Below are 18,739 nucleotides of genomic sequence, written 5' to 3' on the forward strand. Positions count from 1 at the left end.
TATGAATGACTTTTTGGTAATGCGGGTACTGTCAGTATATCAGGTGATGGTGTAAATTAACAAACAGCTTAGTGTAGTTGTTGTACGTCCTGTGTACTGTTACCATGACATTTATGACCGTTGATGTATGGTTCATAGAGGGAATGGTCTCTTCGCTCATATGGGGGTTATTGACCAAGGCATAGAGGTTCATATAGTCCTGTGTTAAGTAGATTATATTAGGGATTTTCTCTAAAATCCATGTTTGGTATCACACCATTTGATGTTTTATTTTTTGAATAGTGTTTGAAAGATTTTTTTATCTTTTTTGACACACTGTTTCACAACCAGTTTCTATAGTGGTTCCACGCTCTGGAGCGGAATGTTTCACAGAAGAAACTGACGTCCACACTCCGGAGCATATTTATATCGCTCCAACGACGTTATATCTGGAGAGAACGTCACTGCAGAGCTGTACGACACCATGCCCGGTGCCCAGAGGTGCTGCTGAATGGTTTTGGGATCCAGACTGGCGCCTGGGGAGAATTCAAAGTTAAGGAATCTGATGCTAGACTGTGTCTCTACCAGATATAGTGTTACCAAAGGTAAGTAACTTTTACTTCAAAGTGAGGATATTTGTAAGTTATACTGTTTTATATATCCTTTATGTTGGAGGTGTATTTTAAAAAAAAAAGTAATATTAGTTTTAAATATATATTTATATGTTAATATAATGTATAATAGTTAAAAGTCAATATACTTATTTTATTAGATATTGTGGTCGTATATATTTTCATAGTTGCTGTTTTTGACATTACATACAAGAATTTAAAGTCAATGTTTGTGTCCTCAATATTTTTGTTGCTGATATATATTTAATTTTTTAATTTAGTGATTTTCATATAACCGGGTAAAAAGCAGCCACCCACCCGCGACAATTAAACTTGAGTCATAATGAATACAAAATAACAGGTTCTGTCATCCGAGGCACCAGCCAAATCCCTGCAGAAATTATACAAAGGAGCAGACATCAAATTGGCCCCCACCTAAATATTCTTAGACACTTATTAGTGCCCTCAGTTCCTGGACCCAGCCGGCTCCACCACCTGAGCCCCTCCTCAAGAAATGTCTTCCTCTGCATGCTGCCAGGGTCCCCATTATATATATTTCTTGGGGCATCCATGTACCTGATACACTATTTTAGTTCGAGCCTGGGCAGCGCATGCACTGGTCTGCAAGGCCTGCTGTATTCGGGTTATGTGCTATCGGGGACTTTGGACATGCCCTCCGCTTTTGGTTGGTTTGTTGGGCTGCTTTTTAAAATTCCTTTTCTCTGGTTGGTTAATATTTTGCATCTGTCCTGCCTTTCGGTACTTGGTTCCCTCTCATCTGACATCACCATTGTTTCTTTTGGTTGGCCAGCTCTGGCCATCTCTTGACTCCCCCCTCCCTCGCACACCCTCACCCCCCCAGTCATTGCTGCTAGCTTGAATCTATTGATGGGGTAGCTATTCTAACGCCACAGTATGTTGATATAAAAAAAATGTGAAATAAATAAAACAACAGCCCATTACAACAATAATAATTTTGTGAGCTCTCCCCCCACCCTCAGTGCACAAATACAGCATCCATCCATGCCATTATCTGAAGGGGGGACATTTAGGCCTTCTCTACAGGCCACTAGCCTACTGTTGAAGAACATCATGTGATCCCAGTGGTGAGATCAAGTTTTCACATGCATTTGGAATGCAATAGGACTCGCATTACTGAAAGTTTGACCTATCAGCTTTGCAAATATTAATCAAATCATGTCTGAACTGAAGAAGAGCACCGAAGAAGAACTGCCCTGCCGACCTTGGAACCAGCAAAGAGAGGCTGCACAGAAGATTGAACTTCACCTGCTCCTCCTTGGGCTAGTGAAGAAAGGACTGTGCCTGTGGTGCCTGGTTTGTGGAAAAGTGATCCCTCAGCCCAAGCTAGAAGAAGGTGATCTCCATGAGTCACTTTCTGCTACAGCACAGGGCCACAAAAGCTGAGGAAGCCTGCCAGGGCAAGTTGGTATTTCAGATCACCAGACTGAGTTCTGATGCTTAAAAGGTGCGCCCATGTCTGCTGGACCTGGAAGAGACGTTGGATTGCAGTTTAGCCACCCAGAGGGCAAGCTATCACTAAAAAAAGAAAACCACTGAAACCGTTGTAGCCAGAGACAAGCAGATGAGTGGCAAGTGTGTCAGTGATGGACTTCATCTGGACTAAGAGGGACGTCGACCCCTGTGGCCAAAGTCGTCCCACCGTGTTCGTGAGGTGGCTCAGAAAAACCCCGTCAACCAGAGTATCACCTACAGCATCCTTGAGCATCTTCACCCTACTGCATCCCTTGCATCAGGACCACTTCCATGATTCCCCTGACACCGGCTCAGCATCCACAGCATCCTTGAGCATCTTCACCCTACTGCATCCCTTGCATCAGGACCACTCCATTAAATATTATGTCAACTTTCTATTGATTCTGGAACTGGTCTGAAGACTGCTCTTCTTTTGCGGTAACTGTCTTGTTGCACCTAGTTGACCTCCTTGACCTGCTCCATGCCTCAGACGGTCACCCAAAGTAACTCTAAATGACTGCATTCCATATTGCTATCAAGTTTCTTGAAAAATATTCTAAGTGCCAGATTAGTTGAATTTGAAGTGTGAAGTTAAGTAGAAAGCTATATTTTACTGCTTCTTAAAGTATTTGTATCTCCAGAACTCTCAGGTAGATCTTTTTCGTTTTGGTGTCTATAAATTCATAAAAAATACAGTCTAGTTTTATAAATTGGTGTATGATTTTTTTAATGTAGCGTTGATTTCTAATTAAAATGTTTTGTTGCAGCTAAAATGCTTTACACTAGTTACTCTGTTTAAGCCTGACTGCTCACAGCCACAGTTACTGAGGGCTGAGCTAAGGTTGAACAAATGAGCTTGACTCGACCCAAGACAGGGTTGGTCAATTTATCACACAGTGAGGTTGCACAACCACACCATATAATACCACCAATTTCCTCACACTCTGTCTTAGCTCTTGAACGTGGCTACAAGATACTGAAGAACGTCTTGTCTCAGAGATGACACTTTGAAGTTATGCCTATTTTCACTTCATATTCCTAGTTTACTATTGCAGCTCTACTATTAATCTAGGCTACATAGAGTTGGCAATAGCGCCATTTTGAAACTCAAGACTACAATTGGACTGTGCCTGAGAAAGAGTCTCATGGCTTCAGATCTCAGGCGCCTCCACGGGTCATGAGGTGAAGTTCTTTTTTCCTTGAGGAAGCCATCACGAGGTTCATTACTTTCTGCAAAGGTGAAGGCACTGGCTCGATTTCAGCTTGATGTTTTGATGTGAAGGACAGGTTCTCCCGCCAAGCGCAAGACTTTGTGCTGTGTTTCTTTTTACTCTCCAGTTCCCTCTGATTATGATGCAGACTATGACTACAAGGAAGATGATGAAGTCAAGGAAGAGCCCTCTGCCAGGATCCACTGGCAGGACCTCCGCAGCAGACGCAGGCGCCAAGCAGTGCCGGTCGAAGGAAAGACCAAGGAGGTGGTGTATATGGTGTATCTCTGGTAAGTGGAAAGAGTGCTCTATAGTATATCTGTGGTAAGTGCTATGTAACATCCATCCACAGTAATTAAACCGAGGACTGTATAACACATTTGTTGTAAGTGTATGGAGGACCGTGTAACATATATCTGAAGTAATTATTTGCAATGCTATATAATATGTCTTTCATCAGTGTATAGAGTGCTGTGTAACATCCGTCTCTGGCGAGAATATGAACTGCTGAATAAGTCATGTGGTGCATGTATGGAGTTTTGTGTAAGCTCTGTGTGTGGTAAGTACATGAAGTGCTGGGCAGGTCAGTGGTACACATTTGGAGTGCTATATCAGATATGTCGGTTTGTCTTTGAGTGTTTTGTTTCATCTGTCTGTGATAAGCATATGAGCGCCATGGAAGATTTGCCTTCGGTGATTACATGGAGTGCTATGAAGGGTCTGTCTTTGTTGATGAGAGTGATGTATTAGATCTAGTGGTGGTAAGTTAAGTGTGTAGTTTGTTGCATAAGAAAATTGCAGTAAATACTGAAAGTGATCAAGATTAGATTGTCATACGTCAAAATAATGTTGTCAGATCCCTTTGTGGTTAGTGCAGAACATGCTGTATTAGGCCTGTTTGTTGTTGGTTCTGGGGAGAGTCTTCAGTGGTGACTTTAGGTATTCCATTAGAGCATTTAGGAACTTAGGAAGAGCGGAGAAAGAATGAGAGTCATCTACCCAAAATATTATCTGATAGAGACTTCTAGCCGCAGATTCCTTACCATAGCATATTCTCCAGGTGTCAGACTGGATCTTGAAAATCTTGAGCAGTACCTCTGTGTGCCTGTTGCATTGCCTTTGTAGGCGACGTCTGTGCCAGATATTGTGCAATGCTTATATAGGTGGCACCCCAGCGTGCAGTTCTCAGTTCCTTCTTTTCTGTGCCAACAGCACAGATTCGGAAGACCTACCTTGGTCGTTTTTTGACCTCCTTCTCAACATTTGGTCAACCTATTTGAGCCTCTTTGACCCCCAGTCTGCCTTAGGTATGTCCCCTAAGAACCCTGTGGGTTTTAAACCCTGTAGAGCCTGTCATTGACAAATGTCTCTGACAGACCCCCTGGTTTACTTGTGGGACCAGGAGATGTACCATGACTCCTAGTCCTGCCCCAACTGACATACGATGAACTCCAAAGCGATCCGAGAGTGGGCAATGAAGTTCCAGGCCGCTTGACAACAGACGACTCGGCACTGCTCCAGGTCCTGGTCACATTTAATTTAAGGTCCCGCGCCCCCTCTTAGTGTTGTTCCTACTGGTCGTCATCAAGGTCAAAGTCATTGTTGGGTAAGTCCCACAGAAAGCAGTCCAAGAAGCAGACCCATCCTATTGCCATTGGCAAGGATGTAGCAAAGTTCACTATCAGATGCGGGCTGGACATGACGTAATTGCTGGGGAGAGGTGTTGCTTCATCAGTGCTGCTTCGTTGTGACGCCTGGATGCGATCAAATGGCTTCACAGGGGCTGTCTATAATTCCCTTATGGCATGCCTTTGCTTTATGGACATGCCTTTCAGCTATTTGATGACAAGGCTGTATCAGCACTTGAGCCCTTAAAAGAGAGTACGGTCACAGCCCGGGCGTTGGACTCACCTTGGCAGCATGCAAACCACACTCTTCTTTCACTCCTTCCGTGTATACGGTAGGGGCTACCAACTGTGTTCATTCCAACCCAGCCAACAGGCTTCCCAGCCATTTTGCAGCTGCACACATGGCTCCCACAAGTCCCATGTGACCCAAAGGACATAAGCCTGCCCAGTCTGACAGCCTCCCAGCCGCCGCAGCCGTAGCCTCCAAGCCTCTCGCACCAACACAAGCACCCTATTTGCGGCAGGATCAAGCACCACCTGCCCCAATGGCAAGCCATATCTTTGGAGAAGTGGCTGCTTCAGATTGTCAAGTGATGTTATGCCCTTCCATTAACAGAAACCCCATCACCCTTGGATCAGCTGACAGAAAGCCACATCTTCTTATTGCAGCAAGAATTTGGCCAATGGAGCCATTGAGAGGGTGCCCGCATCAGAAGTAGGTTGTGGTTGCTATTCCTGCTACTTTCCGATGTCACAAAAGAACAGAGAACTCTGCCCTATCCTAGATCTGCACCCTCTCAATGCCTTGCTGAACAAGGAGGAATTCAAGATGCTCACACCCGCTCCGGCCCTTGAGACTGAATGGTATAATTTGACTTGCAGGACATTTATTTTCCTATCCCGGTCCTGCAGGCCCATCAGCATTACATACAGTTCATAGTGAGTCAGGAGCATTTTCAGTTTGCTGTGCTCTCCTTTGGCCTCCCCAGTGCCCCTCGGGTGTTCACGAAAGTGATGGTGATGGTTGCAGCACACCTTCAAAGGTCAGAGTTCCAGTTTTCCCTTACCTCAACGACTGGCCTCTGAAGATGGGCTCACCACAGGCAGTCTTCATCCACTCCAGACTAAAATGAGCCTCCTGCACTCTCTAGGGTTCACTAGCAACATGCCAAAGTTACACTTACCTCCTTTTCAGACACTCCCTTTCATCAAAGCCATGCTGAACACGGTGCAGTTCCATGCTCCCCCACCCCCAATGCAGAGAGGTATTGATATTTGGGCTTTGATCTCAATGTTTCAGCCTTGTTCCTGGTTCCCAGTGAGACTCACTCATGGGCTGCTGGGTCTGCTGCATCATGGTAGTGAAACATGCCAGGTGGCACATGCTGTTCAGTCAGATGTGAAGTGCCAGTGGGCATAGCACTAAGTGTTATACTGTTCCTACGAATTTAGAAGGACTGTATATTTTGATCACACATCTTCATAATGCAAATACTTAGTCTTCCTATGCAATCAGTAAATGTTGGTCTGTTCGGCAAGCTCACAGTATCTCATCTAATCTCCTAATTTTACAGAGTTACAGAAGTTGTCGGTAACCTCGAACATGACCACTCAGATTCCCAAGGAAATAGTGGAAACAGATCCAACCCTTTCATTTGTCACTTTTGCATGGTCAAGGTGTCACATACAGAAAAGATACAAGAATGTATTTTTAAATGTTTATTGAAAAGCTCTAGTCTTCGTAAATAAAATATGAACTGTGATTAGTAGACGGATGAGACACATCATTGTTATAAGCATTAATAGAATGGTGAAAAACACAAACAATTCAACCATGTTAATAAGTCATAATATTACTAAGGTTACGCCTTTATATCATTAATATCCCTATGCTAAAGAAAGTATATCGAGAATACACCCTTCTGCCAGACCTGTTGAAATGATCTAACCCCATACCTGGTACAATGTGTCAGGAAGCTGGCCTTAGTGCATTAACAAATGCATTCCATCTTGAGTGTGCAGACTTGCACACTTCTATTGCACGGCTACCTTCCTTCTCAGGATGAAGGTCGGGGACAGCAGGGCTGAATCTCAGTTACAACTCACAGGCAGCCTCCATCATAACTGTGCCGGGAAGTGAACCTCTCACCTACTTTAGCATGGACCCTGCTTAAATAATAAAACAGCAATTTTATTGTACTGTGCCTTAGGTGCAGAACAACATGTTTAATTAGTCTGAAGCCGAACGTCATCTCCTACAAGCACAGAAAATAAAACCAAGCGTCGTGTACTCAAATGTGTGACCCTGAAACTAATTATGCCAATTACAGGGCGACAATGTCTTTTATGAATAAATGCGTGCATGGCACATTCTCATATTAGGGCAAAACATGTGTAAACCGCCATTAAAAAAAGATACTAAGGTAAAAGCGAAAAGCTAAAATGGAGGTTTAATGTAAGCTCCACAATACCCTCCCCTTCATCGGAAGGAGACGACAAAATAAAAAATAAGCAATAGAAATGAATAAATTTAAAAAGCCTGGCGTTTCATATAAAAGTTTAACAGAATAAGCAGACACAAAAATCCATAAAAAATACCAAACGAAAAAACCATGCAGACTACTAAAAAATGAATAAATCAATTTTTTGAAATGAAAATGCAAATTAAAGAGTTTTGGAGGCGCCTGAAGTGAAATGCAGCTACTCCAACATGTCTACCACATCAATATCCTGAGTTTTGGTGGGGCCCGGGACGGAACCCGCATCTGAAGACAACACAACAACAGAGGCCTGAGGCGTAATATACAAGGAATGAACATTGTCATTACCTGCCCATTCATCAGAAAACGAAGGCAATAATGGCAGGAGTGCAGCCTCCAAAGAGGAACCATAAGCCAGACATGGTCCAGATCTCGGAGGGTACTGCAAAAGATCTGTAGCGGTAGATAATAAACCATGATTGGGTCAGTGGCAGTCCCCTCTCCCCTCTCCCTACCCCAACCAGACCTGACAGTAGTAACAGATCCATCACTCCTCGGATGGGGCAGCCATCTGGGAGAGGTAGAAATCAGAGGCCTCTGGTCTCCCTGGCAGAATCCGGACTCCATATCAGTATAAAAAGACTTTCTACCCTCCATCAAGGGAAGGCTAGTGCAGGTGTTCATAGCCAACACCACCGCCATGTGGTACTGCAACAAGCAAGGCGGGGTGGGGTTGTGCACTCTTTGTCAAGACGCCCTGCGTCTCTGGTCATGGCTGGAACATCAGGGAGTATCCCTGGTGGTTCAACACCTTGTGGGCTCTCTGAATGTCAGGGCAGATGAATTCAGCCAAAGATGTCACAAATGGCGTCTCAATCCGGAGGGGGTGCAAGGTCTCTTTCAGCAGTGGGGGAAGTCTTAGTTATGTCTATTTGCCACAGCCGACAATGCACAATGTCTGTGGTTTTGTGCACTGGAATTTCCAAGGTGGCCCTCGCTTGGAGTCGTTTTTTGTCTTGAGGCTAGCTCAGGCCTTCTTTACACCTATACTACTCCAGCCCAGAATTCTCAAGAATGACCAGGCCCAAGCCATCCTTGTGGCCCCAGGCTGGGCTTGGAGAGTTTGGTATCCCGAGCTGTTGAGCATGGCTATCGGTCCTCTAAATCAGGCTGCCCCTTCGGGAGGATCTTCTGTCGCAGCAACAAGGGAGTGTACTCCACCTGAACCTGTCAGTGCTCCGCCTTCAGGCACGGAGATTGAGCATGACAGTTGGCACCTTTCGACCTTCCGCCTGAAGTCTGTAATGTCATTTTGGCAGCCACACTTCGCTCCACCAAGATGGTATACGCCTGCTGCAAGGTTACGTTTGTGGCATGGTGTGCAGAAAAAGAAGTTGATCCCTTTTCTGCTCCCCCTTTCCCGGTTGCTTCTGTTTTACTCTTCCTCTTGCCCTGCAGGGCTCTGCTTTGGGCACCTTGGAAGGCTATCTTTCTGCCTTCTCGGCATTTCTGCGGTTGCCAGATCAGCCATCCCTGTTCAAATCCATTGTACGTAGGTTTTTGAAAGGGCTCCAACACATGTTTACTCCTTCACCCTTTATCATGCCAATATTTAGTACTCACCTTTCTAATGTGTGCTCCTACTGAGCAGCTACACAATTGTCCTTCCAGACTTCTTACAATCAAAACTGCCTTTCTGGTGGCCCTAACATCTGCTTGGAGGGTCGATATGCTCCAGACTTTGTCATCTTCATATCTCAACATCTTCCCAGAGAAGCTATTCCTTAGCACAAGAGTTTCCTTCCTTCCGAAGGCAGGCATTCTCTTTCATATAGGCCAGTCCATCACCCTGCTTACCTTTTTTTTTGTTTAAATGTTTTTATTAGCAGTTTCAAAAACATACCATCAACCATAGCAGTAGTATGCAAGAGACTCTGTCATATATTCGTTTCGTAAATGTAAAAGAAATGTATTGCTTACAACGGAACTCGTACAGTTGTATCCCTATTGGGGCAAGACAAACCATGCATTGCAATAGAAAGCATTGCGTAAGTAAAAGAAAAACCTGAAACACCCCCCCCAAACCCTGTCAGATATTCCGCAACCCCTGAACGGCCCCTTCTCGTCTCCTCACTCTAGAAATCCCCTTCATCCAGTGGGGGCCTGCGTCAGTTCTGTCTCTAAGTCGGAGAGTCGCAACACCCTAAGGTACTTGGGCTGTGTGATTTCATTAAATTCTTTTAAAAGCAAGGTCAGAAACGGTCTCCACAGTTTTTGAAACGAGGCAGCAGAGCCACTCAGTGTGGCAGATATGCATTCCATCCCAATAATATGCCATATGCGACAAAGCCACCCCACGTGAGTGGGGGAAGTAGCCGTCCCCCAGTGCATCAATATGTTCTGTAGAGCTGCTCCCAATGCTAACCTCATCTGTCGCCCTTTCCTGCTCTTCAGGAAAAATGTAACAGGGTTAGGGAATCCTAGGACCACATATACCGTGAGCCTCTGGAGTTTGGTGTCAAACAAGTCGTCTATCTCGTCCAGAATTTGAGACCAGTAGGCGGACAACTTGGGGCAATCCCACAGTATGTGAAGTAGAGTACCCTCGTTGTCATAGCCCCGCCATCGGCGTTAGATACCAATATGTCGCTATCTTCATAGCGATCTCGATGCTAGCGACATTCCGGGCAGTATGCTTTGCTCTGTAATAAATGCCCTCCGAGTCCTTTGCAGCAAGATCACCGCCCAACTCTAGTCCCCACTGCCGTTAGCTCGGGGTGGCCTGCGGGCCTGATACGCCCCGAAGCATATCGTACATTTCCGATATTATCCCTTTATCCGTCAATTTAGTGATCAACTACTTCTAGTATTTGGTCAATTTGCGACTACCCTGTTCCCGCATCCCAGGTTGAAGGACCCAGTGTCGCACCTGCATATACCTCATTCTTTCGGTTTTGGGAATCCCATAGTCAAGCTTCAACTGGTTGAAGGAAATCATCCCAGACAAATCAAATAAGTGGTCCACCAAGCGACATGGGGTGTCGCGCCAGTCTTGGAATAATTTATCAGGCAACCCGGGAGTGAAGTCGCTATTGCCAAACAAGGGGTTCAGTGGGGAAGGAAAAGTCATAAGATTCCTCGAAGTCGCCACCCCGTCCCAGGCCGCCAATACCGACTTAGTGATCGGAGAGCCCATCAGGCCTTGCGGCCGCTGTGCCCTCCTAAGAAAGGGGACCTTCCATAAAGGGATGCCCGCAAGTGCCATATCTTGGAAAAGCCACCGCTTTAAGGGCTCCGGCCTTGCCCATTCCACTAAGTAGCATAGTTGGGCCGATTTATAGTAGGTGAGGAGATCCGGTATGCAGCAAAGTGAGCACACCGACTGGAGGATGAGCCGGTAGAGTTTGGAACAAGTAAAGTGCCCGAGGTAGTAGGGACATTTTAACCACGGCTACCCGGCCGAGGAGGGATAAGTGGCGTTTGCCCCACGAGCCCAGGTCTTTCTCCGCCTGACGCAGCAACCTAGCATAATTCAGCTGGGTTGTTCGTTGGACCATCGCCACCACCTCTAGGCCAAGATACGGGATCATTTCCGTCACTTTAATGCCAGTTAGCCAAGTGCCCGTGGGTGATTGCAAGGTCTGCGTGGAGGACACAGCCGAGTCGAGGGGCAGTACCAAAGATTTGCCTACATTATCCTGAAAGCCGGAGACCTGGCTAAAGGCGTCCAACTCCTCCATGAAGGCGGGTAGGGATAGTCTGGATGCTGCCAGTGCCACCAGTACATCATTAGCATAGAGGCTAATGGGGTGGGTTTTCCCTCCAAATGGGATCCCCTTGAAATTCTGGTTATCTCTGACCAATCAAATAATAACGGCGACAGCGGGCAGCCCTGCCTGGTCCCCCTCTGAAAAACAAAGTGTGTGGAGGAGATGCCATTGACTCTGATGCAGGCCGTAGGTGTGGCATAGTAACAGCCCACCCATTCACGGAACCGCTTCCCCAGGCCGAACTTCTCCATTGTGAGCCCCAGGAACCCCCAATCCACCCGATCAAACGCTTTCTCTGCGTCGATCGTTAACAGGAGAGCATCCATTCGCGTCCGGTGGGCCTTATCCACAAGATGGAGCATTCTTTTCGTATTATCGCTACATTGGCAGGATTGAATAAACCCTGCCTGGTCAGGTTCTATCAAGTATGGCATGCAAGGACTCTAGCGTGATGCAAGGATGCCTGTGAAGATTTTGAAATCTACATGTAGTAGAGAGATCTGGCGATATGCGCCGCATTGTTGCCTATCCTTACCAGGCTTGGGCAATACCACTATTGCTGCCGCCAGCATGGTGTCCGGAATCTGAGTGGAGCCTCCAAACAAATTGAAAAGACTACTCAGCATCGGTGCTATGATAGTGCAGAATTTCTTGTAAAAAAGAAAAGGGAACCCGTCGGGGCCCGGGGATTTAAGCAATTGCAAGCGTGAAATCGCCGTGATGACCTCTTCTACGTGAATGGGGGCATCTAGGGATGCCACCTGAGTGGGAGACAATGCAGACATGGAGATCGACTGCAAGTAAGCCATTGCAGTGTGACCAGATCGGGGTTCCGCAGAGTAAAGTTTCTGGTAAAAATCCCAGAATTCCTGTGCGGTCTCTGCTTCCCCGCTAATTTCTCCTCCCCCGCCCTCTTTCCGAAGTGAAGAAACATGCGCTTGCTGTCTCTGGGCCCTCAGGCGATTGGCCAGGAGCTGGCCTGTGCGGTCTCCCCCCATCATAGTAGGAATGTTTCAAGCGGACCGCCGCATATTCTGCCCTGTCCAAATTGAGGGTTGGCCAGTTGTGTCCTCGCCGCCTTCAGCTGTCTCCAGACCCGAGGTGCCCCAGTCCTGCTATGTACCCATTCAAGATCTCGTAATTGAGTTGTTAATGTAACTCTCACCTCCTTACGCTCTCTATTGTGGGCCGCTGCAATCCCTATAAGCTCCCCGTACTACTGCTTTAAATGCTTCCCACAGTGTTGTAACTGCATGTCTGGCGTGTCATTTATGGTGAGATAATCCCTAATGCATGTAAGAAGTTGCTGTTCTACCTCCTTGTTATGAAGCATGTGTTCCTTAAGCCGCCAACTTCCGGTCCGATGTGTATTTGGGTTCAGCAAAACCTGGTACGATGGGGCATCATGATCCGAGAGAGCCATAGGTTCAATGCACGTCTCCCGCACTGCAGCATTTACCTCCTCCGTCCCTAGAAAGTGGTCTACTCGGGCATAAGACTTGTGGGCTTGGGAGTAGTATGTGTATTGTCGTGGTGTGGGATGAGCCACCTCCAGATGTCTACCAAGCCCACCTTCCTCAGCCACCTCTTCCCATCCCGTGAGAGTTCCCCTCCCTGGAAAAAGGTTGCGTGTGACCTGTCCATACCTGCTTCCATAACTATGTTGAGGTCCCCCCCACTAACGTCATACGCCCCTGTGGGGCCAATACGTCTGCTAGGGCAGCCTGGAGAAAGGGCACCTGCCCTGAGTTAGGGGCGTAAATGGAAGCAATCACCAGGGGTTGATTACCAATTTGAAGAGTATAAGCCAGTAACCTCCCCTTGAGCTCTGCCACTTTGTGCTTCACCACCTCCTTGCATCGTCTAGAGATGAGTATGGCTTCTCCGGCCTTTTTCTCCTCAAGGTGGAGAAGTACTGGAGAAGGAAGGCCTCGGACCGCATGCGGTGAGTGTCCCCGGGCAGGAGGTGTGTCTCCTGCAGGAGACACACGTCTGCCTCCGCATTCTCCAAATACGACAATACCGCACTCTTCACAGGATTGTTAAGGCCCTTTACATTAATTGTAAGAATTTTCACAGGCACCATATCAAGCTTTGTGCATTCTAGGTGGAGCTCCAGGTGTAAGCATATTCCCAGTCTATGAGTGCTGCAGTATATATACGTGTAGTGCCAAGGATAGTATGATAGCATTGTCGTGGTAGCATCAGAGTTCCCCAACAGGTCTTGCAACTGGTGATCATGGATATCGGACGTCCCCCCCACCCTAACCCCAACAAGCCCAACAAAAGAAAACACACAAAGTGTCCAGAAGCCGCAGTACAAGACTGCATCCCCTCTGGAAAAACAGTCAGTGGGGTGCATCTGTGGCCGACGGTGTACCTCCCGTCCCAGCCCGCCCGCCTGCTGCCCCCCAGCTATGCTCTAGCACACTTATCTGAACCCAGTGCTAGTTAAGCATCGGCCCCAGCTCCAGAGTCCGCCGTGAAAGAGGCCAGCACTGCTCGACGTTCCTGTGCTATTGTCTCTGGATTCGGCTTCGAGGGGTCCCGGACCGGCGCCTGCCCCCAACTCTCTGCCATCGCCCCCGCCGGACTTTCTTGTCTTGACTCAAGGTTTCATCCGGTGGGTCGTGCTCAATGTCCAGGAGCTGGCATGCCTCTTGCAGGGAGCATATTTGCCCTAGCTTTCCGTCCCACTTGAAAATGATGCGGAATGGGTACACCCACAAACAGGAGACACCTTGGTTGCGGAGGTGGGTTGTGACCAGATGAAAGTTCCTACGTTTCTGAAGGGTAGAGGGCGCCAAATCCTGATATAAAGCAACAGTGTGGCCTCTAAAAACCAAGGGCTGGGCATCGTGGGCTTTGCGCAGGATAAGTTCTTTAAGTTGAAAGTCCGGTAGAAAGGCCAAGATATCAGGTGGAAGTGCTGGGGCCTTCCGCTGCAAGCCAACTCTGTGAGCCCTGTCTATTTTGATGGAAAGTCTTGAGTTTCTTTTAGCACGTGACAAAATAGCTCCTGGAGGTACCCATTGATAACGTTATTCTCTTCATTGGAGGGAACACCTCTCACACGAATGTTGTTCCTGCAGGAGTGGATTTCCAAATCCTCCGCATGGGCCTGGAGGTCAATTTGTTGTGCTTGTAAGCGGATCACTTCCTGCTGCAGTTGCTCGACTTCCTCATCATGAGACTGTTCATGATCCTCCATAGACGACACTCTTTCGCCCACCGCGTCTAGGTCTCTGCACACTTCTTTCATTTCATCTGCAATTTGGAGATCATCTCTCAAAGCCAAGAACAACTGAGAGAGGAAGGCTCTTGTCACCGGTGTGTCCGTTTGCTCCATCTCCTGCCCTCCGGGCAGGGCTGGGGAGACATGCCCCCCCCCCCTCCAGCTGCGCCCGACATCTTGGCAAACAAGTCTGTGACGGACCGATTCTCCTTCCCCTTCTCTTTGTCTTTCTCTTTCTTTCCATGCGTAGTGGACACGTCTGGGTCTCCGGCTTGGGGTAAGGCGGTCGCTGATGTAGGCGGGTATGCCCGTGAGTGGATGAGTGAGGCCCAGGTGACGCGCGCCCCTCACACGGCACGGAGGATCGGTGGCCTCTCACGTCCCCCCTGCTTCTGGGGCATTTGCAGGTCAGATGCGCAGTAGGGCTGGGCCGGGGCACAAAGTCCGCGAGGGATCCCCCCGAGGAGAGCACAGCAGTGCGTGAACCAGGTGTCTTCAGCCAAGAGACCACAATGGCTGTGCACCCGGGCAGAAGGGCGGTTCCGCTGTTCACACCCCTCTAGGGTCCCGCAGGGGCAGTAGCCCCACCCGCAATCTTGGCCTCACCACTCATGGTGTGCCCTCCCAATCCAACGCCCCACGCCGAGCAACCCAGTTCAATCCAGTGCGGTAGCGTGGCCCTCAGGTGCAGCTGAGTGTCACGTACTGGGGCTGTGTCGCCGCCCCTCTCTTGCTCCCCAGGGCTTCAGGTGGAAGGCCAGACCCCGCAACGCCTCAATCGTGGGTAGTCAATAGCCTTGCCGGGACCCCCCCCACTGCACTCTGCGGGGCCCCGGGTACCTCTGTCTGGGCCAATTTCTCCTTGCCCTCCCGGGCGGCGGTCCGGATGAGTCACAGGGAAGCACCGGGCTGCTACCTCTGGCCTCGCGGCTACTGCCGCTGATCTTCGCTGTTGCGGCCTTATCGGCTAGGGCCCTGCTTGCAGCACCAGGCAGGCCGCCCCTAGGATCACCGATCCCGCCGCTCGGGGCCCAGGAGCGTCTTCGTCCCCGCACTCACCAGGCATACAAGGTGTGCCCGCCGTACCGCCCCAGTCAGGTCCGGGCATCAGCATGTCACCAGAGTCTTTTTACGTCACACGGGGGTACTCCCTGCACGCCTGCCGTTCCCCTAGACCCTCTGTGAGAGCCGTGCTGCCATTTTAGAGTCTGGAGCTCGGGGCCGTTTCTGACTGATTAGTGGCGAGGGACGGTCCCGAACTTGTCCCCGTGCGCCCGCTGCCCTCCGCAGTAGCTCCGGGGGTCCGTCGCTCAAAAACTGTGCCGGGAAGCACCCAGGCCAGCAGGCGGGGATCTGGAGACGAGCGGGCTGCGTCTTACCCAGTCGCCATCTTGGCCGAGCCTTTTTTGAACCGCCTCATCCCACTAAGGAAGAAGAGCAACTCCACTGACTCTACCCAAAATGAGCATTGTCGTTCCACCTTGACTGCACAAAATTGTTCAAGGTGGACGAACAACTCTTTGTGTGGTATGTCGGAGCCAACAAAGGGAGGGTCGTGCAGAAACGCCCCATCTCCCAATGGATCATGCTCTGAATTAAGACCTGCTACTCATTGGCCAAGCATCAACCCCCAGCAGATTTGCATGCTCATTCCAACAGAACAAAAGCTGTGACTACGGCATTAGCACATGGAGTCCTGGTTATAGTCATCTGCCAGGCAACAACATGAGCCTCACTGCGGACATTCACGAAGCACTAATGCCTGGACAGTCAGGTCCTTTGGGACGGGCACTTTGCCCATTTGGTCTTGTAGAACATTTTAGCGTGAAATTGTTCACTGGCCCACCTCCAGGGAGGTATTTCTTGGGAAATTATTTTAAGGTAAGGAATCTGCAGCTAGAAGTCTATCTGATGAACAAGTTGCTTTCCTTTGGTAAAGCCTTAGCTGGTAAAGACTAGACGCTATCTAACAGCAGATTCCTTACCGACCCACCCATCCTCCGCATTCTACAAACTGATTTCTAGGGACAGGGCTTTTCCCCTTTCAGTGCCCTAGTATTACACACCACTGGTCAGTGTTCTTCATGGCTCTGCGTTTCTGGTGTGGAAAGTCGCAAAATAAACTGACGTCAGCACGCTGGGGTGGCACCTATATATGCACCGCGGATGTCACTTCTGGCACGCTACATGGAGCAGAACAACACCACCTACCATCCATCGGAGGTACAGGTCACGAAAAACGTCCGGATCCGGGGATAATTCTAAGATAAGGAATATTCAGCTAGATAGAGTCTCTACCAGATAAGGCGTTACTGAAGGTAAGTAACTAGTTCAATTAGCACACAGCATCTCTTTAAAGGGGAGTGAATGTTGGCTGCAGCTTTTGGTCAACTGCAGAGGTCTTCTGCTTTATTTATGGTGGTGCTTAGATTAGGAAAAGTTTCCTTTTCAGGTGAGTGCCACATCCTTAACTATATTTTGCCATTTATGGATGGTAATATATTCTGTGTGACTTGCTGTGATCAGATCTGCTATTTCAAGTCTGAAATTAATAAAAAGCAATCCTTGATGTGAATCCTCATCTACGGATCAGACATCCCACCAGCCTTCGTGCCCATCTGTTGAACCTAGTTATCTGGTTATCTGTGTTTATATGTCATTTAATCCAGAGAAACAATTAACTGCTAAATTTCCACACTGGATATACAAATAAAAGCACACATTTTTTTAATGGTCCCTGTTGACTCCCTTGAAAATTGCTTGATATCAAAACATTTGCAATTAATAATAGTTTTCAATCAATATATATATAAATCAATTTAAAGTTTTTGTGATAATGACCATACATTCAAAGTATGCAAAATGATATAAATTGCCAAAAGAAGGTAATTTTAGAACGTAAAAGAAAATCATCGACAGCTTGATAGAATCAAATATATTGTGATGGGGTTGACTACTAAAGAGCTGATTATTGACTGGGTAAAGGTATAGTCAGTGTGCGATGAAGAATTTCTTTCTTTTCTTTTAGGTACATATAACTAGGGGTAGACAGGATGCCCAACTAGCACACTACACAGCACAGCTTCAGACTGAGCTGGTTTTTCAACCCCCTTTGGGATTCCTTAATTAAAGTGAATCATTGGCAGCGTGTGGTTAGTGCCCCACCACTCTACTGAAGGGCCACAGGGCCTTTCCATCAATGTGATTGGTTACCCTGTAATTGACCAGATTAGCCTGAATACTGGATGGATGTGTATATAAGTTAGAATGTGAGACTGTGGATTGCTCTCTGTCACCTTTGTGTAAATATCGCCTTCCCATTTGATACATCACTTCTGCTCTCCCACTCACCTCTGATGGACAAGAGGCTTGTGTGACAAGTACAGAAAAGCACTGTAAGTTTGTCTGTCATATTGTTTTAAAAACTCTGATGCCTCAGTACCCTAAATTTGTGTGATAACTTTCTTTTTAGGCGTGAAGCACGATCAGACCTTTCTGGGATGGCCATTGTTGACATTACCATGTTGAGTGGCTTTGATCCCAGCCTAGACGACCTCAACAAGGTATAGTTGTATTTTAGTACATATATGTCTGTGCATGCTTAATGTCAATGAACCTGGCAGAGACTGCTTCGGCATTCCAGCAGATCTTTTGACCACACTATATCATAATAATACAAAGCAAGAGGGGCAATGGGTCAAGCCCCATCCGGTCATAAAGTACTGATTTTTATACGTATTATGAACATTTTGGATCAGCCTACACTGCAGCTATTTGGAATTACATCAGTCATGGACATTTCACGGTTGTCAATGACTTGTACTGTGTTTCAACAGCACGTGTGGCCCAGGAATGCCATTATTGGTAGTCTTTGCTTTCAAAGAAGGTTGAATAACACATCACATTCACTAAGTTACCCAGAATGCTTACAAAAACTCTCATTTATGCCTTAGAACATTCATTGTATTTAGGATTAACATGACGATGTGTTTGCTACTGTGGTATAAGAAGCCTGGAATGGATGGAGTGTGGAACGTATGATTGGTGTTATGAAGTGCAGACCATGTGGCTCAGGTGGGTGGGTGCAATGTGGCATATGATATGTATGAGTGGGACAGTTAAGCAGCTCTGGGGGTTGTGGATGGCCCTTTGCTCCTGCTGCTCCTGTTACTATGATCTTAAATAAATTTGCTCACCATGTACTCACCTATTTGTCTCCAGACTTACGTCTACTGTTATGTTGTTCAACATTCAATCAGAAGTAAAATCCCTTAAAGGCGTGTGTCATCTATTAACCTGTAGATTAAGATTTTAAATTTGAGGCATTGATG

At 47.5% G+C, this 18,739-nt stretch overlaps 1 protein-coding gene across 1 annotated transcript in view; it reads left to right on the top strand.

Moving 5' to 3' along the window:
- The window catches only part of LOC146869469 (complement C4-like), a 520,274-nt gene that overhangs the window by 460,700 nt on the left and 40,835 nt on the right, over positions 1 to 18,739 (top strand). The window contains exons 33-34 of the mRNA XM_085599862.1: positions 3,423 to 3,585; positions 17,881 to 17,971. Coding sequence (XP_085455988.1) covers positions 3,423 to 3,585; positions 17,881 to 17,971 — 254 coding nt within the window. The remainder of the gene's footprint in view (positions 1 to 3,422; positions 3,586 to 17,880; positions 17,972 to 18,739) is intronic.

Source organism: Triturus cristatus, chromosome 1_1 (genome assembly GCF_964204655.1).
Source record: "Triturus cristatus chromosome 1_1, aTriCri1.1, whole genome shotgun sequence".
NCBI classification, from domain to species: Eukaryota; Metazoa; Chordata; class Amphibia; order Caudata; family Salamandridae; genus Triturus; species Triturus cristatus.